The 25,906-nt window shown below is 44.0% G+C and overlaps 1 protein-coding gene across 2 annotated transcripts in view; it reads left to right on the top strand.

The window, feature by feature from the left end:
* LOC142199974 (pituitary adenylate cyclase-activating polypeptide type I receptor-like) overlaps positions 1-25,906 on the top strand; it is a 121,088-nt gene that overhangs the window by 29,141 nt on the left and 66,041 nt on the right. For both annotated transcript variants that reach the window (XM_075269918.1, XM_075269919.1), the window contains exons 2-6: positions 2,849-2,951; positions 17,297-17,404; positions 23,496-23,528; positions 25,206-25,238; positions 25,372-25,472. In XM_075269918.1, coding sequence (XP_075126019.1) covers positions 2,849-2,951; positions 17,297-17,404; positions 23,496-23,528; positions 25,206-25,238; positions 25,372-25,472 — 378 coding nt within the window. The remainder of the gene's footprint in view (positions 1-2,848; positions 2,952-17,296; positions 17,405-23,495; positions 23,529-25,205; positions 25,239-25,371; positions 25,473-25,906) is intronic.

The following is a 25,906-nucleotide window of genomic DNA, read 5'->3' as shown; positions in this document are numbered from 1 at the left end:
GAAGAAGGGCCACAATAAAGCCTCCACCACCCCACAATTCACACTGAATGGCTCCACACTGGAGAAAACCAACAGCTACACCTACCTGGGGCTGGAGCTCAGCCAATCAGGAAGCTTCAAAGCAGCAATAGAAACCCTGAAAGCAAAAGCCTGCAGAACCTTCTACGCCATCAGAAGACAACTGTACCACCTCAAACCACCGGTGAGGGTCTGGATGAAGATATTTGACGCTGTCATCAACCCGATCCTTCTCTATGGCAGCGAGGTTTGGGGTCCAGACACCTACCCGGACCAGTCAAAGTGGGATTCCAGCCCAACAGAGAACTTCCACCTGGAGTTCTGCAAATACCTGCTCCATGTCCATCGCAACACCTCCAACATGGCCTGCAGGGCAGAGCTAGGCAGACTCCCCCTATGGCTCACCATACAGAAGAGGGCGCTAGCTTTCCAGGCACACATCCAGGGGAGCAAGCCCGACTCCTACCACCACCAAGCCTGGCTAAGCCACCTGAGCAAACCAGACATTCAACAACCAAACAGCAGCCAACCACCAAACCAAAAACACCAACAGATGATAACCAAGGCCGAAATAAAGGCGACCACAGAGGCAAACAGAGAGCGGTACATTGAAGAATGGAGAAACGAAATAAATAACTCCAAGAAACTCACCGTGTACCAATCCCTACAAAGGGACTACACCATGGCCACCTACCTGGAGAGAATACGCCACCCCAAGCACAGACAGACCCTGAGCCGGTACAGACTGAGCGCCCACAACCTAGAGATAGAGACGGGGCGATACAGACAGACGTACAAGCCACGGGAGAAGAGACTGTGCCAGCACTGTGACCAGGGGGTCCTAGAAGACGAGACCCACTTCCTGCTACACTGCACCAAATACTCAGCTGTGAGGGCCGTCTACTACCAAAGACTCTCTGCCCACATCCCAGACTGGGAGAAGAGGAAACTCTACATCCTACTGGGAGAAGAAGAGGCCACTGTGGAGATCGCTGCCCAATACGTGTCCAGCTGTCACCAAACAAGAGGAAGATGAGACTCCACGGACTGTTATATTTATCCCAATACACCCGCCCCCCCCCATATAGCGTTCACCAACGAAGAGGAAGAGGAGACTCCACGGACTGTTATACCCCAACCCCCCCCCCCCATACCCACCACTCACTTACCTGAACCCAACTCCCAACCCCCCACTTTACTAGCTTTGGCAATGCCAAATATCTATTCGGACGTGCCAATAAAGCTTTTTTGATTTGATTTGGTATACAGGGTCACACTATATACAGGGTCACACTATAAACAGGGTCACACTATATACAGGGTCACACTATATACAGGGTCACACTATATACAGGGGCACACTATATACAGGGTCACACTATGTACAGGGTCCCACTAGGTATGGGCATGCTATATACAGCATCATACTACATATGGGGTGCACTATGTGCAGGGTCACCCTATATACAGTATACATACATGGGGGCAGACTATGTACAGGATCACACTATATATGGAGTCACACTAGGTACTGATTCACACTATGTATGGGGGGCACACTATATATTGGCACAGTATGTACAGTATCACTGTCATGCTACATATGGTGGCGCATTATGTACAGGGTCCCACTAGATATGGGTATGCTATATACAGGGTCACACTATGTACAGGGTCACACTATATACAGGGTCACACTATATACAGGGTCACGCTATATACAGGGGCACACTATGTATGGGGAACACTATATACAGGGTCACACTATATACAGGGTCACGCTATATACAGGGGCACACTATATACAGGGTCCCACTAGGTATGGGCATGCTATATACAGGGTCACACTACATATGGGGTGCACTATGTGCAGCGTCACCCTATATACAGTATACATACATGGGGACAGACTATGTGCTGCATCACTTCTGGGACACCCTAGAATAAAAAAGGCAAAGATATTAAAACACAGCGCTCCATTCATGTAAATCTTTGCCAAAGAGTCACGGCGATTGGACGAGCCACCACCTAGGAGGTCCTGGCACATCCCCCGCCGGCGGGCCCCCCTCTACACCCCACTGTGCATTAGATTGGGTTCATGTCATTCAGTTGATGATTATCTTGATGTACGTTGACTTCTGTCTCAGCCGTGTTATGACTACAACCCCCATTATCACAGACGAGTGAGCGGCAGGAGACAGGTGCAATTATCCCATAAGGAGAAGATCAATGAGACGTCTCCAGGAGGGATGAGGAGCCCCTTCCTCTGCTCCCCCCAGACCCCCCTATAATGGATGATATTTTAAGAACTGACTTCGTCTCCTCATCGCTGAATGTCTGTGATTTTTTCCTTCTCAGAAAGTAATACAAATTGACGGAGCCACTTTCCTCGGGATTACACCAGATTGTTCTTTTTTTTTTTCCCTAAGTGTCGAAGAAATGACTGTAATTTTCGACACTTTACAAGGAATCAAAGGATGAGGCTCGAGGTGGGGACGGTGTAGGCTGTGACATATATGGACATGGGGGTGGGGTGTGGGATGGGATCTGGGGAAGACGCCGTCCAACCAACACTTTGGATTTTTACCATTCGATAATGTAACAAATGTAATGCTACCCCATGTTGCCTTTTGGTTCTTTAAGACCCCATAGTTCGATGATGTATCAGAGTCCCTTTAAGGATCTGCTTACCCTGACTTACATAGCAGCTGACCATTGTCCCATAGTTCACTATTCTTTGTATTGTTATAAAAAAGCAAAAAGTTGGATACAAAGTTGCATGAAGCCGGATGTGACTGATGTGACCTATAGTGCGTCTTGATCTTTTCAGATGGCCGTCATGCACCCGTACTGTGTGATCAAGAAGGAAGAGGAAGCGTGCCGAGAGAAAATAGAAAAACACGAATCTGAGACATGGAACGACTCGCTGCCCGGTAAGTGACTCCGATATAAATAATTCTATAACATTTGTAGCTTTATTGGTTCACATGTTATCGGGTGTAAGAAGCGGAAAAGACTGATCTATAGAATGTAGGATGGATCAGGACTGAAGAGTTATGGAAAGCTTGAGTCAGACTATGTGGACTCTAACCAAACAGATAGATAGGTTACTGTCATCAGGCACAGCATATCACCCCAGCCCTGCAGATAGATAGGTTACTGTCACCAGAACCAGTATATCACCCCAGCCCTGCAGATAGATAGGTTACTGTCACCAGAACCAGCATATCACCCCAGCCCTGCAGATAGATAGGTTACTGTCATCAGGCACAGCATATCACCCCAGCCCTGCAGATAGATAGGTTACTGTCACCAGAACCAGTATATCACCCCAGCCCCGCATATAGATAGGTTACTGTCATCAGGCACAGCATATCACCCCAGCCCTGCAGATAGATAGGTTACTGTCACCAGACCCAGCATATCACCCCAGCCCTGCAGATAGACAGGTTACTGTCACCAGAACCAGTATATCACCCCAGCCCTGCAGATAGATAGGTTACTGTCACCAGAACCAGCATATCACCCCAGTCCTGCAGATAGATAGGTTACTGTCACCAGACCCAGCATACCACCCCAGCCCTGCAGATAGATAGGTTACTGTCACCAGAACCAGCATATCACCCCAGTCCTGCAGATAGATAGGTTACTGTCACCAGAACCAGCATATCACCCCAGCCCCGCATATAGATAGGTTACTGTCACCAGAACCAGCATATCCCTCCAGCCCTGCAGATAGATAGGTTACTGTCACCAGACCAAGCATATCACCCCAGCCCTGCAGATAGATAGGTTACTGTCACCAGAACCAGCATATCACCCCAGCCCTGGAGATAGATAGGTTACTGTCATCAGAACCAGCATATCACCCCAGCCCTGCAGATAGATAGGTTACTGTCATCAGACCCAGCATATCACCCCAGCCCTGCAGATAGATAGGTTAGTGTCACCAGAACCAGCATATCCCTCCAGCCCTGCAGATAGATAGGTTACTGTCACCAGAACCAGCATATCACCCCAGCCCTGCAGATAGATAGGTTACTGTCACCAGAACCAGCATATCACCCCAGCCCTGCAGATAGATAGGTTACTGTCACCAGACCCAGCATATCACCCCAGCCTTGCAGATAGATTGGTTACATAGTTTCATATAGTAGATGAGGTTGGATGAAGACATCAGTCCATAAAGTCCAACCTATAACCCTACAGTGTTGACCCTTGAGGTTTATGTCAATGGTCCTATTTCAGGGGAAAGAATTCCTTCCTGACTCCAATCTGACGATATAAAACCCTGAAACATAATCATGTACAGAAAACAAAATGAAAGAATCTGTGTTATGAAATAAAAATAATTTAGAAAAAAATGATATCTAGCGATGTATTTCAGTATCTGGTGAAATTGTGAAAACATTCCCTTTAAGTGATCTGGTAAAAGAATCTCTTTATAGGGGAATCTGCTGTTCTGGCTGCTCTAAATATAACAAATCTTCTTTATTATCTCGTGTGATCATGACCTGAGGTTATTTTCCCTGACCCCTTATCAATAATATATACCAAGGGGGCGCTCTAGGACCTCACCCTACCCCGGCCAGTATATGGCACTAGTATTAGACATACAGTATATGGCCCCATACAGATCCTGCAGGTCTGGATGATTTCATTATATGGGACAGTGACATCATGGAACCAGACCGAAGAGCTGAGCCATATAAAGCGAGACAAGTGAGATATTATCATGGAAATAAACTCCAGCACTATAAATTAATTTAATCTCAGGGCTCTTATTAACAGGGAGCAGCTCAGAGCGAGGACGCGGAAATTGGATCTGACACCCACATTTATGGAGTGGACTCACTGGTCTCATTACTCTGACTGTCAGGCGGCTTATAGTGGAATGGTTGGCCGGCCCCTATGTCCCTGATAATATATCGCACTATACTGACCGCACTGACTGGTAGGAATGAAGGGAGGTGCCCAAAATATGGCCCATAATTTTTTCTCCGTTTATCTTTGTCAGTCGGAAGGAATAAAAGTTTCTGCACTCCCTTCCTGATTCTACCGTCAGATCTGCCCGTAAAAGTCGGAACTCCAATATTGTAAAAAAATTTAAAAAAAAAGTAGATAAAATTAAAAATCAAAGAAAATTATTATTATATATATATAATATATATATTTAATAATATATTTAATATAAAAATGTAATTTAAATAATAGGTTATTTGGTTCTTTTTAAAGGGCCAGTGTGTGTAGTAAATCCTCCCCCGCCTACCTCTCAGTCTGGCTCACCTGCCACACCCGGCCTGAGCTAAGGTTCCTAGCTCTATAGTGCCCTCCAGGGCTGTATCTGTTGCTACGGCTTTATTTTCCATGTACCTGACACTATTTTGTAGGTGATCTTGTTCCTTGTCTACTGAGCCATAACATCAATTGGACGACTTGTTGCTGACTTGACTTGTTCCTGACCGCCTGGGCTGCCAACTCTGACCTTGGACTGTACTCAGACTTTTTCTAACACCAGGACAACTCTACGGTCTTCTCCTCTCCTCTCTTCTTCTCTCCACTTCCGTCCCTTCTACTCCTCTTTGCTCCCCTTCACTCCTCTTCTCTCCACTTCTTTTCACTCCTCTCCTCTCTGCTCCTCTCTGCTCTTCTCTTCTCCTCTCCACTTCCCTCCTCTCTGTTCCTCTTTGCTCCCCTTCACTCCTCATTCTCTCCACTTCTTTTCACTCCTCTCCTCTCTGCTCCTCTCTGCTCTTCTCTTCTCCTCTCCACTTCCCTCCTCTCTGTTCCTCTTTGCTCCCCTCCACTCCTCTCCTCTCCACTTCTCTTCACTCTTCTCCTCTCCACTTCTCTCCTCTCCTCTCCACTTCCCTCCCCTCCTCTTTGCTCCCCTTCGCTCCTCTCCTCTTCTCTCCTCTCTGCTCCTCTCCACTCTTCTCTTCTCCTCTTCTCTCCTGTCTGCTCCTCTTCACTTATCTTCTCTCCACTCCTCTCCTCTTCTCTCCCCTCTCCTCTCTGCTCCTTTCCGCTCTTCTCCACTTCCCTCCTCTCTGCTCCTCTCTTCTCTTCTCTTCTCTTCTCTTCTCCGCTCTTCTCTTCTCCGATCCACTTCCCTCCTCTCCGCTCCTCTCTTCTCCTCTCCACTTCCCTCCTCTCTGCTCCTCTTTGCTCCCCTTTGCTCCTCTCCTCTCCACTTCTCTCCGCTCTTCTCCTCTCTTCTCCTCTCCACTTTTCTCCTCTCATTTCTGCTCTACTTTGCTCCTCTCCTCTTCTCTCCACTTCCCTCCCCTCCACTCCTCTTTGCTCCCCTTCACTCCTCTTCTCTCCACTTCTTTCCGCTCCTCTCTTCTCCTCACCACTTCCCTCCTCCCTGTTCCTCTTTGTTCCCCTTAGCTCCTCTCCTCTCCACTTCCCTCCTCTCTGCTCCTCTTCACTTATCTTCTCTCCACTCCTCTCCTCTCTGCTCCTCTCTGCTCTTCTCTTCTTCTCTCCACTTCTCTCCGCTCTTCTCGTCTCCTCTCCACTTCTCTCCTCTCATTTCTGCTCTTTTCTTCTCCACTTCCCTCCTCTCTGCTCCTCTCCACTCCACTTCTCTCCACTCTTCTCCTCTCTTCTCCTCTCCACTTCCCTCCTCTCTGCTCCTCTCCACTCCACTTCTCTCCACTCTTCTCCTCTCTTCTCCTCTCCACTTCCCTTCTCTCTGCTCCCCATCGCTCCTCTCCACTTCTCTCCGCTCTTCTCTTCTCTTCTCCTCTCCACTTCTCTCTGCTCTTCTCTTCTCCTCTCATCTCCTCTACACTTCCCTCCTCTCTACTCCTCTCTTCTCCTCTCCACTTCTCTCCGCTCTTCTCCTCTCCACTTCTCGCCTCTCATTTCTGCTCTTCTCTGCTTCTCTCCTCTCCGGTCACCTCTTATTCTTGTTACACATTTATAGTGATACAAAATAAAACAAAAGTGAAACATCTGGAGGAGATCTGACACATCCTCTTGTGTGTACGGCCAAAAATGGAAACAAACAACAGCAGATTTTTGTTAAACTGTGAATTATAAGCAAATCCAGACAGAAAGTCACTGCCCAAAGAAGCTTACAAAGCGGAGAAATCTCCAAGATGTGGGAGAGATATAGAGGAAATGTCCAGGAGTTCTCAAGGAAATACTGACAAAAGTCTGGAGATCCGCTTTCCAAATCTTTGTGCTGCTGTACCCAATCTCACCTGCAGGGGCAATCTTAGTAAAAATAAGTAAAAAAAAAAATAAACTTATCAGAATAAAGCAGGTATAAGTGATAATAGAAGAAAAGACAAACATATCATGTAATATTATATGTGATGTAACACTTCAGGTACATGTAATGTAATATTATATGTAATGTAACATTTCAGCTGTGGACTGATCTTAGATTCCACCTCCTCCGGCAGAACCAGCGTTGATTGGCCGAATGCTGTACTCTGTATAGCATTCGGCCAATCAATGCTGGTCAATGCATTCCTATGGGAAAAAGTCAGCTCCCGCAAGCTGACAGGGATCCGGACTAGATAGAGCCCCAAAGAGCTGGGTGAGTAACATTCCCCCCTAAATAAAGGTAATCCCTAGCTAACCCTGCCTGTACATCTGTCCCTGTCTCACAGTCACATAGTTCACAGTCTCATATGACCCGGATATTAAATCCACTGTTCATATAAATTGGAGGTCACCTGATTTCGGCCGCCAATTACTTTTTCAGATTTTTTTTTCGATGCCTCTGTTGTTGTAGTTCCTGTCCCACCTCCCCTGTTATTGGTGCAAAAAAAGCGCCAGGGAAGGTGGGAGGGGGATACAAATTTTTAGTGAGTTTGCCACGTGGTGTTCGACTGGAATCGAGTATTGTAATATTATTAGAGATGAGCGAGTACTGTTTGGATCAGCCGATCCCAACAGCACGCTCGCATAGAAATGAATGAACGTAGCTGGCACGCGGGGGGTTAAGCGGCCAGCCGCCATCAAAACGGAACTACCAGGTAGTGTAACACTTCAGGTACATGTAATGTAATATTATGTATAGTGTAACACTTCAGGTACATGTAATGTAATATTATATGTAATGTAACACTTCAGGTACATGTAATGTAATATTATGTACAGTGTAACACTTCAGGTACATGTAATGTAATATTATGTACAGTGTAACACTTCAGGTACATGTAAGGTAATATTATATGTAATGTAACACTTCAGGTACATGTAATGTAGTATTATGTACAGTGTAACACTTCAGGTACATGTAATGTAAAATTATGTACAGTGTAACACTTCAGGTACATGTAATGTAATATTATGTATAGTGTAACACTTCAGGTACATGTAATGTAATATTATGTACAGTGTAACACTTCAGGTACATATAATGTAATATTATGTATAGTGTAACACTTCAGGTACATGTAATGTAATATTATATGTAATGTAACACTTCAGGTACATGTAATGTAATATTATGTACAGTGTAACACTTCAGGTACATGTAATGTAATATTATGTACAGTGTAACACTTCAGGTACATATAATGTAATATTATGTATAGTGTAACACTTCAGGTACATGTAATGTAATATTATATGTAATGTAACACTTCAGGTACATGTAATGTAATATTATGTACAGTGTAACACTTCAGGTACATGTAATGTAATATTATGTATAGTGTAACACTTCAGGTACATGTAATGTAATATTATATGTAATGTAACACTTCAGGTACATGTAATGTAATATTATGTACAGTGTAACACTTCAGGTACATGTAATGTAATATTATGTACAGTGTAACACTTCAGGTACATGTAATGTAATATTATATACAGTGTAACACTTCAGGTACATGTAATGCAATATTATGTACAGTGTAACACTTCAGGTACATGTAATGTAATATTATGTACAGTGTAACACTTCAGGTACATGTAATGTAATATTATGTACAGTGTAACACTTCAGGTACATGTAATGTAATATTATGTACAGTGTAACACTTCAGGTACATGTAATGTAATATTATGTACAGTGTAACACTTCAGGTACATGTAATGTAATATTATGTACAGTGTAACACTTCAGGTACATGTAATGTAATATTATGTACAGTGTAACACTTCAGGTACATGTAATGTAATATTATGTACAGTGTAACACTTCAGGTACATGTATTGTAATATTATGTACAGTGTAACACTTCAGGTACATGTAAGGTAATATTATATGTAATGTAACACTTCAGGTACATGTAATGTAATATTATGTACAGTGTAAAACTTCAGGTACATGTAATGTAATATTATGTACAGTGTAACACTTCAGGTACATGTAATGTAATATTATGTACAGTGTAACACTTCAGGTACATGTAAGGTAATATTATATGTAATGTAACACTTCAGGTACATGTAATGTAGTATTATGTACAGTGTAACACTTCAGGTACATGTAATGTAAAATTATGTACAGTGTAAAACTTCAGGTACATGTAATGTAATATTATGTATAGTGTAACACTTCAGGTACATGTAATGTAATATTATGTATAGTGTAACACTTCAGGTACATGTAATGTAATATTATGTACAGTGTAACACTTCAGGTACATGTAATGTAATATTATGTACAGTGTAACACTTCAGGTACATGTAAGGTAATATTATATGTAATGTAACACTTCAGGTACATGTAATGTAGTATTATGTACAGTGTAACACTTCAGGTACATGTAATGTAAAATTATGTACAGTGTAACACTTCAGGTACATGTAATGTAATATTATGTACAGTGTAACACTTCAGGTACATGTAAGGTAATATTATGTACAGTGTAACACTTCAGGTACATGTAAGGTAATATTATGTACAGTGTAACACTTCAGGTACATGTAATGTAATATTATGTATAGTGTAACACTTCAGGTACATGTAATGTAATATTATGTATAGTGTAAAACTTCAGGTACATGTAATGTAATATTATATGTAATGTAACACTTCAGCTATATATAATGTAACATTATAGAATGACTGTACGTTGTTTTTTCCATAACATCATTATGCAATGAATCTTGTCTGCACATTACCTGTATCTATATACAAGTCTGTCAAGGCAATGAATACTGTCATGGTTGCTATGCTTTACACTGCAGCGTTCCTCATGGCAGTCTCTTATCTAATAAGTCTCACACAAACTCTGAATCCATGATTGATGTCTGAAGGACCGTCATCTTGTGTGACTCCTCTAGACGTTCCCCATGTCTGCCCTGATTTCCAATTCATCTCTTAAATTCTGAGGCCGTGCTGCCATTAATTGCTCAGCCGGGCTCCTCCGCTATCAGACGTCCTTTCACATTCTCTCCACTGAAGTACCGTCTTCAAAGAGTGTTTGAAGCGCTTCGGCTGCTACTTGTGCTACTTGGCGTCATGGAGGATTCAAGACACAAGTCACAGGCAAAGCGGATCAGAGCATCTCCAGTGCAATGAGAAGCACATAGCCATACATCTGGGAATGAAAGGGTTAATCAGCCATGGCGGACATGACAGAGCAGGAGGCCGGAGAACTTGACTCATATATTACTGAGACGATCCTCAACTAATGAATTCAAAGGGTTAATCCCATTTTGGAAAATCACTGTCGAGATGAGAATAACCACCAGACCACCAGGGGGAGATGTGGCAATACGAGAGCTGTGCTGCTCTATACCGATTCTGCCCCTGGGGGTTGGGCCTTAGGATTACTTATCCCAATCTCAGGAGCGATTGGTCACAATAGGAATAACGTGTTAAAGGTGTCAAAGCAACTCAATATGGTGACATAGCTGGAGAAAAATAAAAAAGGAACAGAAAATCTTTACAAGTCTGTCAGCAGAAACATCAGTATCAAACTAATGACAATAACTTGTAGGGAGACTTCTGCATTATCCAAAGACACCTTTATTATTCAGGGGCCACACGGTGGCTCAGTGGTTAGCACTTAAGCCCTGCAGCGCTGGAGTCCCCGGTTCGAATCCAACCAAGTGCAAAGATCCATCTTCAAGGAGTTTGTATGTTGTCCCCATGTTTTCATACTCCAAAGACATACTGATAGGGAAAAATGTACATTGTGATCCCTATAAGAGGCTCACAATCTACACTAAGAAAAAAGATACCTTTATTATTCTGCATTACCGCTCCATCTTCAAGAAAATCAGGATTATACAAATAAGCTAAAAACATCTTTAAGGGTCTGTCCTGCTGGAACTTCATTTCCAATACTACTATTATGTTTTTCATCTGTTTGGGATTTTTTTGTACATTTTTATGTATTTGATAAATCTTTATATATTGCGCCCTCCTTTCTCCCCTTTGTCTGTTATATATTTGTCGTCCTCCCCAGTACTCACTATATGGCGGTGATAGATTAGGTCTCGGACACTACACAGGCCTCAGATTCAGTAAACTCATCATATTAATGTTTTCTGTCAAATGAGTAGATTCTCTTCGGTACAGACATCAGATCTTCCTCCCGAGTCAACTTCACAACCTTTTTGGATTTTTCCTCATTTCCCGTTTCCTTGGTCTGATGTGTCTTCTCTCTTCAGGGCTTCTTATGGGTGAGGGATATCCACCATGTTCTTCACCTATAGACTCTTATGATCTGTTGGACTGATGTGATCTTTACAATCAGTGACTACTCACAATAAGATGCTTCTATGAAAGATTTGATAGAACAGATCTTAAGTTTCCCCATTTTTGATAGCTTTGTAATTTTTGGTGGTTTTCTCTGTTTCCTCTTCCTTCATATTCGGCACTTTTTCCATTTTCCATTTTCTTTCCAGTGTTCTCTTCTCTTCTCCTCTCTTCTATTCTTCTTCTCTTCTTTTCTCTTCTCTTCTCCTCTCTTCTCCTCTCTTCTCTTCTCTTCCCTTCTTCTTCTCTTCGCTCCTTCCTATAATACAGACTATTCCGGGTCATTAAGGTTCTTTTGTTTGTATTTTAAGTCATTTTCCAAATAGTTAGAACCAGCCAAGTACAAATGTCCCAGACCTGGCAGGAATCAGCCCATTGCAGAGGAGACCCGCGAGGTGCCCAGAACTATTCCTGGAGACACAAACCTGCCAATTCTACAGGGCTTACATAGAATAATGGGAGGAAGGTGGGAAAGTTTTCCTGGTTTCTACATTTAGAAATCTGCCAGCAATGAATCACACAGGGAAACAGAACTCTGAGCAAAGTCTCTCTTCTCTTGTTCTTTCCTCTGCTCTCCTCTCTTCCTCTCCTCTGCTCTCCTCTGATCTCCTCTCTCTTCCTCTCCTCTGCTCTCCTCTCTTCCTCTCCTCTGCTCTCCTCTGATCTCCTCTCTCTTCCTCTCCTCTGCTCTCCTCTCTTCTTTTCCTCTGCTCTCCTCTGCTCTCCTCTCTCTTCCTCTCCTCTGCTCTCCTCTCTTCCTCTCCTCTCCTCTGCTCTCCTCTCTTCCTCTCCTCTGCTCTCTTCCTCTCCTCTGCTCTCCTCTCTTCCTCTCCTCTGCTCTCCTCTGCTCTCCTCTCTTTTCTTATCTTTCCTTTGCTCTCTATTCTTTTGTTTGCTGTCTCTACTCTTTCTTTTCATCTCCTCTCCTCTGCTTTACTCCCCTGTTCCTTTTCCTCTCCTCTTTCTTTCCTCTCATCCCTTTCCTTCTCAGTATTCCTTCTGTTTTCCTTCCCATTTGCTCCTTCCGTTCCTCTTCCTTCCGCAGTAATACATTGTATCTATCATATTCTCGCCTCACATTCCCTCCTGTGGGATTATACTCTGTATATAAGTGTCTGGTTATCTTCGTGTTTATTAACTACATGAAGCTCTCACTACTGGAGACAACCTGTATATATGTATATATCATCTATGTCCTGCTCTTGTCATTGACATCTGGATCTTTTCAAAGGAGACATGAAAAAGTATCAGACCATCGAGTGGTTGGGAGGTAAATTCAGAAGTGGTTCAGTGACGAGCCCCAGTATCACCATCCACAGGAGCAGTTCTGGCACATTGTCAACTATTACTGCAGAATGGTAGCAGAGCTCCTAACCTGTGGTATAAGTCCAACTACAGCAGCTCTATACAGCCATCCAGTATCTATCTATCTCCTATCTCTCTATCTATCTATCTATCTATCTATCTATCTATCTATCTATCTCCTATCTATCTATCTATCTATCTATCTATCTCCTATCTATCTATCTCCTATCTATCTATCTATCTATCTATCTATCTATCTATCTATCTATCTATCTATGTATCTATCTATCTCCTATCTATCTATCTCCTATCTATCTATCTCCTATCTATCTATCTATCTATCTATCTATCTATCTCATATCTATCTATCTATCTATCTATCTACTATCTATCTATCTATTAACATTAGTCGAAGACACTGAGCAGACTTCTTGACTTTGCTCAGATTTCTTTCTTCCTGTGTCAAAGATCTTTTTAGCTGTATCATGTCCTGTATTTGCAGTCCTGTATTCCTGGATCTCCGATGTTATGGTCACTTGGGCTTTATTCAGCTATTTGTTTGCTATTGTACAGTTACTCTTGGCAGAATTACATGTAAAGAAACCAGTAGTAGTGATAATGGATAGTAGAAGGGGAAGATTTAAAGAGAAATGCAAACATGTGCTGCAGCCATTATGGGACTATTAGAAGCAGAATAACCCGATAGGACATCATGTATGAGACTTATACAGCCCAGACTGACCAGCGAGACCCTGCAGATATGTCAACTGTTTATGAAAACTCCAGTACCCTTGAATCCTCTTATATAGGGCTCCTCCTCTTGACTTGCAGTTTGTTGAGGTTACGTGTGGCATTTGTGGATTTAAGATGTTCCTCTTACTTTTGTCTCCAGTGGACGGAGGTTTTATATTGAGGCCAGATTGCAGAAAATCAGGAGACAAAGCATCAACTGCTTCATTGTAATCTGTGTAACATGTAGCGCCGCGGGATCCCTGCGCTCAGATCTAATAACCATTACAGAGCAATCTGACGGGTCAAATCATCATGTCAGGCTCACAGTATACGGTATATACACATCTGTCCTATGTGATATGTAGTAGGTCTGTCTGTGAGATAAGAGATGACAAGAGGTTCTGGAGCAGCTGAGTCTGTGAAATTAAAGTGGGGTGGGGGGGTTAAGATGAGAAGGATGAGAATGGAAGAGGCTCAAGAGGAGCAAAGGAGGAACCGTAGAAAGGGAAGAGGCAGGAGGTAAAACCAGGGAGAAAGAGGATGGAAGAGAAGCCATAGCAGGAACAGATGAAGGAGGAGACAAGATGCCGGAGCAAGAATGTATGATATGGACATACACGGCTATATAAAACCGTCACGTCGTGCTCTCATATAGTGCCCATATAATACTGCCATACAGTGTCCATATCAAAATATAGTACAGTGCCAAAATGAAGCTAAAGAATGCAAATATAATCATATAGTGCCCAAATAATACTGCCATAAAGAACGCAAATATTACAGCTATACGGTGCACACATACTAAACCTATCCAGCATCCACATAATAATGTCTTAAAGTGTACACATACGCTAAAATAGCCATATAGATAATAATGTCGCCAGAAAATACCGCCATACAGTGCTTACCTAATACAGCCATATGTTATTACAGGTGTAAGGCATCCAAGGAGTTCCCAAATAACATTACCATGTGGTACACAAATACTATAGCCATAAAGAGCTCAAATATTACAGCCATACAGTACTCACATATTACAGCTACGCAGTGTCCATATAATATTATAGCATACACAGCCATATGGAGCCCAAATAATACTGTCATATAGTGCCCATATAATCTAGCCACATAGAACCCAAATATTACAGCTGTAACTAGCCAACTATTACAGTCACACCGTGGCCACATTACACCGCCATGCAGGGTCTAATTGCTATGTAACGTAAGCCAGATAACCAATTAGGGAGAGAGGACTGTCAGCTGCAGTGGATGAGATGGTGCAGAACATGTTGCCTATGGCTGCCTGTGATGGGGTATGGCGGTAGAGACCCTTACCTAGTATAATACCGTATACACTTGGTTTCATCCAGCTCTGTTACTGTATGCAGGAGCAGGAATGTTACCGCCACTGTGTAAATATTTATGGCGGTTACTGTCTCCATAGGACACATCCAGTATCCGGGGTCTGCACACTGTGCAGGATCAGACTCTGGATCTATATCTCGCTGACATTCTTAACCCCGCGCGCTAAATAATCCTGGCTATATTTACAGCACAAGTGCATTACTTCACCCACCTCCCCATATATTGCACCCATAGATCTCAATGAATGTCTAACCAAGGGGCAGTTCATCACCACCTTATAATACCGCCATATACTATACGTAGCTCAACCTCTTACGAATCCTGGCGTCAATAATGTAGAACGGATTTCCAGATGAACAGATATCATATTATCATAACAATCCCAGAATAGCCCAGCAACGAAATCTGACATTACCTGCGGGATTAGGGTTGCTTTAGCTCTTCCCCAGAATCGGCATAGAAAGTCATCATTCATACAGTATTTTGAGAGTGAATCTTCTATAAAACTACCTGGAAGGCTCCAGGCATTGCTGTATAGTTATCAGAAATCTCCCCCTGCAGCTCTTCCTTCCCCTACCGCAGCATACAGTCTCATACAGAGAGATTCTGCAGCTTCATCTCCCTCCTCCCGCTCTAATAGGAATTACCTACAACTTGTCTTGTCTTCTGTCTAAAGTTCCAGCTTCCTAATACAGTAAGTGTTTCAGTTTCTCTCCTCTGCCAATGTTCAGTTTGAGACTGTCCTTGTGGTCTCATGGGTTGGGTCCTAAGGACTGCGGGACAGGGGAGGTTCTTCAGCTCAGGATTGGTTTAGAGGATGAGAAGTCAACCAAGGACTTTGGCGGCCAAGAAGTCTCTACCTATCACATACCAGTCCTTTCTTTGAGGACCCACTCCCCTGTTATCCCATCCAGCAGCTCCTCTATTGGCTGTCTCTGAGACGTTACAGCAGTCTCTGCTTGCTGGTATTGGTCCGTCTCACTCCTGGCCACTCTCTCACGTCTCCTGCTCCCATTCCACCATCCTTGTCTCGCTCCCACCTGCACATGGTATGACTCCAAACAGAACCCCCCATGGTATGTGTGCCACATGGGCTCTCTTGGATTTAGAACTGAATTAAGCCCCTCCCACTATAAACAGTCCAGTTTTCTAAGTTAAGGACCTGCACAGCCCTAGTCATGTGATCACAGGTCCTACACACATACAATAAAGTCCCTAGTGGATACAAAGTAACCTTCTAACAGAGTTCTAACAAAAGATAAGGCATAACCATGTAAACAGTCCACACTATGTATAACTGTCTTAAAGGGGAAGGCATCTTTAAAGGTGAGCTGATCGGGTATCTTCCCTCTACAGCTGCCGCCTGGCCCCGCTGTACATTTCTACAGCCGCTCTGTGTTATTTCCCATTATAATACCGCAGCTTATTTCTCGCCTCCCTCCTCTCCCTCCTCCTGTCGCTGGCAGCAGAGATTGATTTACACTCTGTACTGAAGTGTGAACTTTCCTCTGCCGCTGAAGATTCTACATTTCAGAGAAGTGGGAAGTAGAAGTAAATAAGTAAACAAGGCGCCGTGTCCTCTACCGCAGCGCCACCTTCCCGCCAACCAGGAGCTTCATTAGCAGATTCCCTGTAAGGGCCTCTGGCGGGATTTCACCACCAACCGCTCGGAAAGAACAAGAGAGTTAGCGGCAACTTCTATTACGGATGTCAATGATCGCTCTTATGCTTTTATTACGATATTACGTTTTTCCGCAAGGTACACCGCAGTCTTATCAGGTGGGGGAGGGGAGACTGTGCAAATAATACATGACATTATTTATTATATTATTATTATTATTATTATTATAGTCATACAGATACATAACTCAGCCTCCACTAGGGGGAGCTCTAGAGCTTACTGTAGACTATTTATACATAGAACTCTATAGTAACCTTGTATACAGTAAGCTCCTGAGCTCCCCCCAGTGGTGGCTGTTGATAATCATATCATGTAACTGTCTACTTAGAGGATTTGGAGCTATGTATGAGAAAAATTAGTTTGGAGCCCAATATATAGACTTCTGTAGATATAGGGTAGGGATATGTTCACATGCAGCATTTCTGTCACGTTCCCAATTGCTTTATTTTTTTGTATATGACCTGCATCATTCTGTGCCCTGACATTAAAACCAATATTCTCTTCCTCTGTAGGGTGCCAGGGAATGTGGGACAACATCACCTGCTGGATGCCTGCAGAGATCGGCAAGGTTGTTTACATGCGCTGCCCCCTGTGGTTCAGCATGATCATATCGGAGGATGGTAAGGATCTGCAACTAAAATCTAAAGAGATGGGACATTGTGGATACCTGGAGCTACCACTAGGTGGAGCACACTGCATAGCAAACATACAGTTCATAGTGAAACTCTTTAGCTCCCCCTAGTGCTGGCTGTAGGTGTAGACTTTTGTTATGCAACTTCATGTGTATGCAGAGGATTTGGAGCTCTGTGTCAGAGAAAGAAAATTCCAAACCCTATAAATCTATGGAATTACTTTAATTTACACAGAATTTTGAATGTAAAAATGAAAAATGGACAATTCCTTTAATAGAAAGTCATTGTCTCCAGCGCCTGCTGCAGCTGCACAGTAATAGACGGCAGACGACATGGCAGAGCTCAGGCGAGCAGCCAGCACAGGCCGCAGCAGCAGGCAGGATCCCCCACCCGCCTGTATCCCGCGCCGCCTGCTCCTGGGTTGCTGTGGCTACAGAGCGAGTCTTATACTTGTATCTTGTGCTGTTTGTCTAATTAGAATGAGATAATCAGTGAGCGGCAGGTGCGGAGCTGGAACAGCATGACAACGCTTTACTGCACCGAGAAACAATCTAATTTCTCATTATCTGGAAAAATATGGATTTACCTCTGTAAGATCTCTCCTAGAAAACCAAGCAGATCACAGACATCGCGGCTACGGACTCTCCTTCATGTGTATATCCCATAATTCCATCCTCTGGAGACATCATCCATGTGGGAGAATCCACTAGAGAACTTTATAATTCATGAACAGAATTCTAGAATGGCAGTGCAGAATGACATCTTTGCTATAAATTGTATGTAGTGCGCCCCTCCTAGTAGTGACTGTATAATCTGTATGTAGTGAGCTCCCCCTAGTGGTGACTGTATAATCTGTATGCAGTGAGCTCCTCCTAGTGGTGACTGTATCATTTGTATGTGGTGAGCTCCCCCTAGTGGTGACTGTATAATCTGTATGTAGTGAGCTCCCCCTAGTGGTGACTGTATAATCTGTATGTAGTGAGCTCCCCCTAGTGGTGACTGTATGTAGTGAGCTCCCCCTAGTGGTGACTGTATAATCTGTATGTAGTGAGCTCCCCCTAGTGGTGACTGTATAATCTGTATGTAGTGAGCTCCCTCTAGTGGTGACTGTATGATCTGTATGTAGTGAGCTCCTCCTAGTGGTGACTGTATAATCTGTATGTACTGAGCCCCCCCTAGTGGTGACTGTATAATCTGTATGTAGAGAGCTCCCCCTAGTGGTGACTGTATAATCTGTATGTAGTGAGCTCCCTCTAGTAGTGACTGTATAATCTGTATGTAGTGAGCTCCCTCTAGTGGTGACTGTATAATATGTATGTAGTCAGCTCCTCCTAGTGTTGACTGTATAATCTGTATGCAGAGAGCTCCCCCTAGTGGTGGCTGTATAACCTGTATGTAGTGAGCTCCCCCTAGTGGTGACTGTATAATCTGTATGTAGTGAGCTCCCCCTAGTGGTGACTGTATAATCTGTATGTAGTGAGCTCCTCCTAGTGGTGACTGTATAATCTGTATGTAGTGAGCTCCTCCTAGTGGTGACTGTATAATCTGTATGTAGTGAGCTCTCCCTAGTGGTGACTGTATAATCTGTATGTAGTGAGCTCTCCCTAGTGGTGACTGTATAATCTGTATGTAGTGAGCTCCCTCTAGTAGTGACTGTATAATCTGTATGTAGTGAGCTCCTCCTAGTGGTGACTATATAATCTGTATGTAGTGAGCTCCTCCTAGTGGTGACTATATAATCTGTATGTAGTGAGCTCCCTCTAGTGGTGACTGTATAATCTGTATGTAGTGAGCTCCTCCTAGTGGTGACTGTATAATCTGTATGTAGTGAGCTCCCTCTAGTGGTGACTGTATAATCTGTATGTAGTGAGCTCCCTTTAGTGGTGACTGTATAATCTGTATGTAGTGAGCTCCCCCTAGTGGTGACTGTATAATCTGTATGTAGTGAGCTCCTCCTAGTGGTGACTGTATAATCTGTATGTAGTGAGCTCCCCCTAGTGGTGACTGTATAATCTGTATGCAGTGAGCTCCCCCTACAGGTGGACCCAGGAAAACAAATTTCACATTAAGAAATTACTTTACAATCCTCATCCATATGGTGGTATGTGGTGTAATTTTTCTGACCTACATCTTGTTTTTTCTCCAGTTACCTCCAGAGCTGCATTTATAATTCTTTTGGTATCTTCTGGCTCAGGCTTCCCATATTCTCTTTGTTCCTGTATTCCTTCAGTTTGGGGAGTCATGTGATGCTCTTGGGCCCCAGTGTGGTATCTATCGCAGGGCCCCGTCTGCCATGTGCTGTTCATCATACTGGGGTCTCAGCATTTGGCCCCCTCCGGCACTATAACCTTGGTGTGACTGCGCCCCCTATAGGTTCTAGTCTCTGTTTTAGGACAACAGCTGCTGTTATACAGTCAGGTGGGGTGTCCTGGAATTGATGCTGGTGCTCCCTCTACTGGTGGGGGATGTCCATGCACCTTATCAGTCATTGCTTTCATATAATGCCGCACACCAGTGATATTTGCTGTATTACGGTATCAGCACTTGTGCTGGGGCTGATTCAGTCGGGATTCTGTGGGCTGCGCATCCCTTGGAGAGCACATGACGGATGGTTGTAGATAAATGACACCCGGCAATGCTGATCTGTGACACAAGCCTGAGTCACACTGACGTCAATTGGTCATGGACCAGAACAGATTGTCTCCCAGTCCTGCTAGTGCCCTCTAGTGGCCGCACGGGGACAGAGCTGATGGATATGTATATACACTGGAGATCTACAATCAACCCCGACAGCGGTCCCAGGACTCTCACCCCAGCGGGGGCTTTTAGTGGCCGGTGGCAAATATCAGAATGGCCTCAAACTTCCTGCAGCGCCCACTAGGGGGCCTCATTGGTGCAATGTCTCGCTCCTTATACTCCACAATTCTGGCATCAAAAACATGTGACAAGTCTGTCTTGGGGCAACTGTAAGTCTAACAAGTCTGTCCTGAGATGTGACTCCAATTTCTACATCGCCCCCTACAGTATTAACCCCGTGTTAAATATCCCAAATTTGTACAAAGAAGGTCTCTGACTCTGGAGGACCCAACACATCCAGGCATTGTACAGACAACCAACTGATTTTAATGTGTACTGTTCCCAGTTTCTCCTGCGGGGGTGCTGTAGGGAGAGTGAACCCTCCTAGTTTCCTCCACAGTATAGTCCTGAATCACGTGGGTCATCCTGTGATCAGTGGACAATCCCTTTAATTATGAGTCCTATGACTGGTTCATTAAAGGGATTCTCCACTCCTTTTATGATATAAGGGGACCCCTACAAGAAGCTGATCACATCTTACAACCTCCAGTAATGAGCAAGGTAACCCAGCAATAAGTGTTTGATTTCCCTGCAGCGCCTCCGCAGGAGAACTGAAGTATTACACCATGTCGATTCACATTAATGGGTAGCCAGTGTGATGGTGGCCAGGTCAGGTCCTCCAGGGTGAGGGACCCTCTTTGGAGCTACTTCGACTACCAGATAAGCCCCTCTATTAACCCCTTATTCCCTAGTATGATTACAGGACCCCTGGTTTTCCTCTCAGCCCCGAGATACAGGGAAGCGATATACGTGGAGCGCATTTTCTCGTCCTCGCTCCCCAGATGCCCATTTTATCGAATTAACTATTCATTAGTTACCTCCAGATACCAGCTGGACGGCCGCGTCGCCCGCTCTCGTGTAGCAGCCGTGTACAGACAAGTAAATAATGTATCGGACATGTCTGAGCTCCGCGCACATTTATAATTCACCAGGAGAAAGTGGAAAAACGCTGATTATCCCCCTCGCCATCCCCTCCCCCACCCCAGCCGCATGCTATCATGTGAGCAGCGGAGAAGATGGCGGCGCAGGGACACGTTATGGCTGATGTATAATGCATGAGGATGCCAGCAAATCCCAGAACAACAGGACAATACGCAGATGTAGCAGAGCCGGAGCGGTTTCTGGGAAAGATGGGTGAAAACCAATATGGCCACCGCTGCATGCTCCATAGGGGTAATACATATATACACATACATGTTATTTAACCCTGTGCTATCCGTGGGCGCTGTCAGGAATCTAGTCATGTAGCAGAGCTGAGTGCGTCACACCTCATGATATATACTGTATACTATTCACTTGGGGGGGGTGAGATTTTAGGGTGCAGGGGCGTCAACTTATACCTCTGACATTAAAGATGAGTGAAGCGCGGTCGGTGGTGAATCATGTTGAACGTTTTGCCTCTACCTAAGTAGAGGAACAGCGCCACTCTTATCCAGTGGCCGGGTCTGGTATTACAGTCTCTTTAACCCCTCGTAGACCAGAGCCCCGTAGATGGAGTTTTCTCACGTTTTTATATAATATTGTATAAAACCCTTTAATTAAACACTCAGGGAGTAAACAGAACCAAACAGTATTTACGGCCCCCGAGTCGCCGCTCACCACCGCCTGTAAATCACGGATAAATGTTACGACAAGACAATTAGAAGAACTTTCCGTCCCGCTGGGTCTATTCTCACATTTATAATGCAGGCTAATGGCAAAATTAATTGTGTCATTAGAGGGAAGCCTGAGTGTGGCGGAGCCGAGTGCGTGCGGGTGACGTGGCGGTGACGGAGAGAGGAGGCGACTGCGGGGGAAACGTCTGGTGCCAGAATATCTGAGAGGCCGGGATAAGGGAGCACAAACTTATCACATGTCTATGAGACCGACTGGGATAAAATATCTGACTGCTTTCACATGTAATACCACATCTGGCCACATGGGGCGCTGTTCAGCCATGTATAGATGAAGGCTCTACAGCAGCTCCTAGTGCTGGAAATAGAAACTGCAGTCCAGTTTTGATCCCCCGACTACTCTCATGTGCTTTTTCATGTGGATTTCCATCTTTATTACCCAGTTGGTGTCACATCCAAAATTCTGTGCAAATTCTTGGCTGCCTGTTGCAGAATAAATCCAAATCCTGGACATAAATATAGAGATAATATCCTGCCTGCGGCCACCACTAGGGGGAGCTGGAGAGCTCAGTCCATACTGTGGTATGACAGCGTTAGTAGCCCCCTAGTGGTTGCTCCAGGTAATTACAATTCTGTCTATAGTTAGTGATTTGCAGCTCGTGCCTCTAGAATAAGACTACAAATCTCAGCAGGCCAGGACATTCTGGGACTTGTAGTTCCTCCTTGGGTTACAATGCAGGGGCGGCAGCTCAGGTGACACAGTTATAACAGAGGGGACCTCGGAAGATGATTGATGACATCATGATTACAATATGCCGCCATCTATCTATATATATATTGATTGTGCCCCAGCTAAGCACATTTTTGGGGTGCCCTCCCCCCCCCCCCCTCTCACTGCCCGCTGTCGCTCGGTATTCCGGGTACACGCTGTCTGATGTGATGTCTCCCTAGTGACCCCCACAATAGCCCCATTATCCGCTGCATTCCTGCCATAGAAAACGTGCGCGGCGCTCTGTCGCCATCTAGTGCCTTGTTGTAAAATTGCACCAGAATATGGTCGTTGTTGCTATAAATATAATAATGGAACATCTGGAATCTTTCTAATATTTTGTGGTTTCGTTTTTCACTATTTCCAAGATCTCTGCTTGTTGTCAGTGACTGGGCACATCCTGAACATACCCAGAGCTGGTCCTGCTGCCATTCTACAAGGGAGAAGCCCATCTATACTGAGGACACCAATCCATTTTACTTGCATTACCATATCTGACCACATGGTGCGCTGTTCACCCATCAGTAGATTATTGCTCTGCAGCAGCTCCTAGTGGTAGAAATAGTAACTGCAGTCATTTGGATTGGGAGCAATTTGCTTAGTGATGTATCAGTGATACTGTACAGCGACCATTGGGTGGGATTGTAGCAAATCCTCAGCAGTGAGAAGTCTTAGGTCTGTGCAGGGTTTCGCTCTCTGGGTCACAGCAAGCAGAGATCTGGAACGTGGTGAGAATTGGCCTCTAGAGATGAGATCTTTTAGCGCTTCCATCATGTCGGAGCAGGACACGGCCCGTCACTCGGGGTAATGACTCTTACGCTTCTCTTTCCTTGTCTTACAGGTATGGACTTCTCCGACCCCCAGTCTGAGATGGGTAAGGCTTGGTATACAGTATATACCTCTACCCCAATCCACTGCACATACTGTATACAGTATCCTATTAATATTATAAATGTGAAAGTTTGTGAGTTTGTGGGTTTGTGAGTTTGTGGGTTTGGATGTTTGTTCCTCAATCACGGAGAAACCGCTCGACCGATTTGGCTGAAATTTTCCACAAACATAGCTAATACACCCGATTAAACAATAGGCAACTTTTCGTCACAATAGCGCACATACGTTTTTCCCAGGACCCCCACAAACCCCAAACTCACACCACCATCTCTGCAATCTCACACACTTTGGACCATAGCAAGCCACAAAATTCCTATTGCCCTCTACAGCCTCGCCCCTCACCCCACACAATCTCATATATATATACTTTACCACTCTGCCCCTCACCTTACCGATACTCCAGGAGGCGCTCTTTAACGCTCCGGAGCAGCCATGTTTGCCGACCCCCACCGCTCTGACAATCCGCGACACCGCCCACCCATGTCAATACCCCTAGGCGGTCTAATAAATGCAAAAAAAAAAGTTTAAAAAAAGTAAAAAAAATATAAAATAAATAAATAAAAAGGATTAAAAATTCAAATCCCCCCCCCCCTTTCCCTAGAACACATATAAAAGTAGTTAAAAACTGTGAAACACATACATGTTCGGTATCCCCACGTCCGAAATCGCCCGCTCTACAAAGCTATACAAATATTTTTCCTGTTCGGTAAACGCCGTAGCGGGAAAAATGGTCAAAACTGCCAAACTGCCATTTTTTCACTGTTTTGATTCTGATAAAAATTTGAATAAAAAGTGATCAAAGCAATAACATTTCCCGAAAATGGTAGAACTACAAAGTACACCCGGTCCCGCAAAAAAAGACGCCCTATGCATCCCCATACACTTACGTATAAAAAGTTACGGCTGTCGGAATATGGCGACTTTTCAAAAAATAATTTTTTAACACAATTTTGGATTTTTTTTAAGGGGTCAAAATGTAAATAAAACCATATAAATTTGGTATCCCCGGAATCGTAACGAAACACAGAATACAGGGGACAGGTCATTTTGGTTGCACAGTGAACGCCGTAAAACCAAAGCCCGTAAGAAAGTCGCAGAAATGCATTTTTTCTTCAAATCCACCCCATTCTGAATTTTTTCCCTGCTTCCCAGTACATTATATAGAATAAATAATGGTGGCATCATGAAGAAAAATTTGTCCCAGGAAAAATTAAGACCTCATATGGCTCTGGGAGCGGAGAAATAAAAAAGTTATGGGGTTTAGAAGGAGGGGAGGCAAAAACGAAAATCAAAAAATGCCATCGGCGGGAAAGGGTTAACTTCAAATCCCCCTGTCCCAAAGTCACTATGTAAAGTTTCTCACAACACCGTATATATAGCGGCTCTAATACAAAGTAACTGCAACACAAAAGTCTCACGTATTCTCTGAATTACAGCAAAAACAAGATACAAAGTTACATTTCATATCCCATACCTTATACACAGTACGAAAACCTTACCCGCGCCTGTATATACCCACTGCTACAATCACCGCAGACCAAGTCGCGGGTAACAGCTAGTATATATATACCGTCACATACTCTGTATAGCATCACATACTCTGTATACTGTCACATTGTTATGGCAGTTCTGCTGACTGTTTCTTTTTTGCTTTGTTCAGAGTCCATGGAGAACCTGGAAGACCAGGAGACAGGTAGGAGATGTCAGTGTAGACGGTGACTTATAATAAGACGTTAGCTAACAGTCCTCAGAGTAACAAAGATGACACTTTCGCTTTTTCTCCGCACACCGTGTGACATCTTTTCTGTCCTTTCCCCACCCACAAGGAGTGATCAGCCGGAACTGCACGGAGAGCGGCTGGTCGGAGCCCTTCCCCCATTACTCCGACGCCTGTGGCTTTGACCCCAATCAGACAGACCCAGACCAGGTAAGAAAATCACCAAAAACCAATGTGAAAAGCGCCATAATTCTACCCAGAACAGCATAATGTGGACATAGAGGAAACCACGCCGCACTGCATTGTGTGAACAGACTGCAGACTACTGTACTTTGAAATTGAAACTTCCAAATAAAGTTTTGGATGTAACTAGAGTAAAAGAAGTACTATAATGTCCCCCAAAAAATCATACTCATAGACCCAGAGGGCAATGTACAGCCCCACCTACTGGTCATTGGGGCTATCAGATAATAGTCACAGCAAATATCATAGATACATATATATACAGAAGAGCAATAACAGGGGTCTCATCTAGTGACAGGTCACATTAGTAGACAACCCATCACCCAACATGGGATCAGCCCTGTAATCACACCAAGAGCTGCAAACCACAATGTAGGTCAGAGATACGAAATAAGACCTGA

The sequence above is a fragment of the Leptodactylus fuscus genome, chromosome 4, assembly GCF_031893055.1.
Source record: "Leptodactylus fuscus isolate aLepFus1 chromosome 4, aLepFus1.hap2, whole genome shotgun sequence".
Lineage (NCBI taxonomy): Eukaryota > Metazoa > Chordata > Amphibia > Anura > Leptodactylidae > Leptodactylus > Leptodactylus fuscus.
The sequence above is the reverse complement of the archived record's forward strand: the minus strand, read 5'-3'. Positions and strand labels throughout refer to the sequence as shown.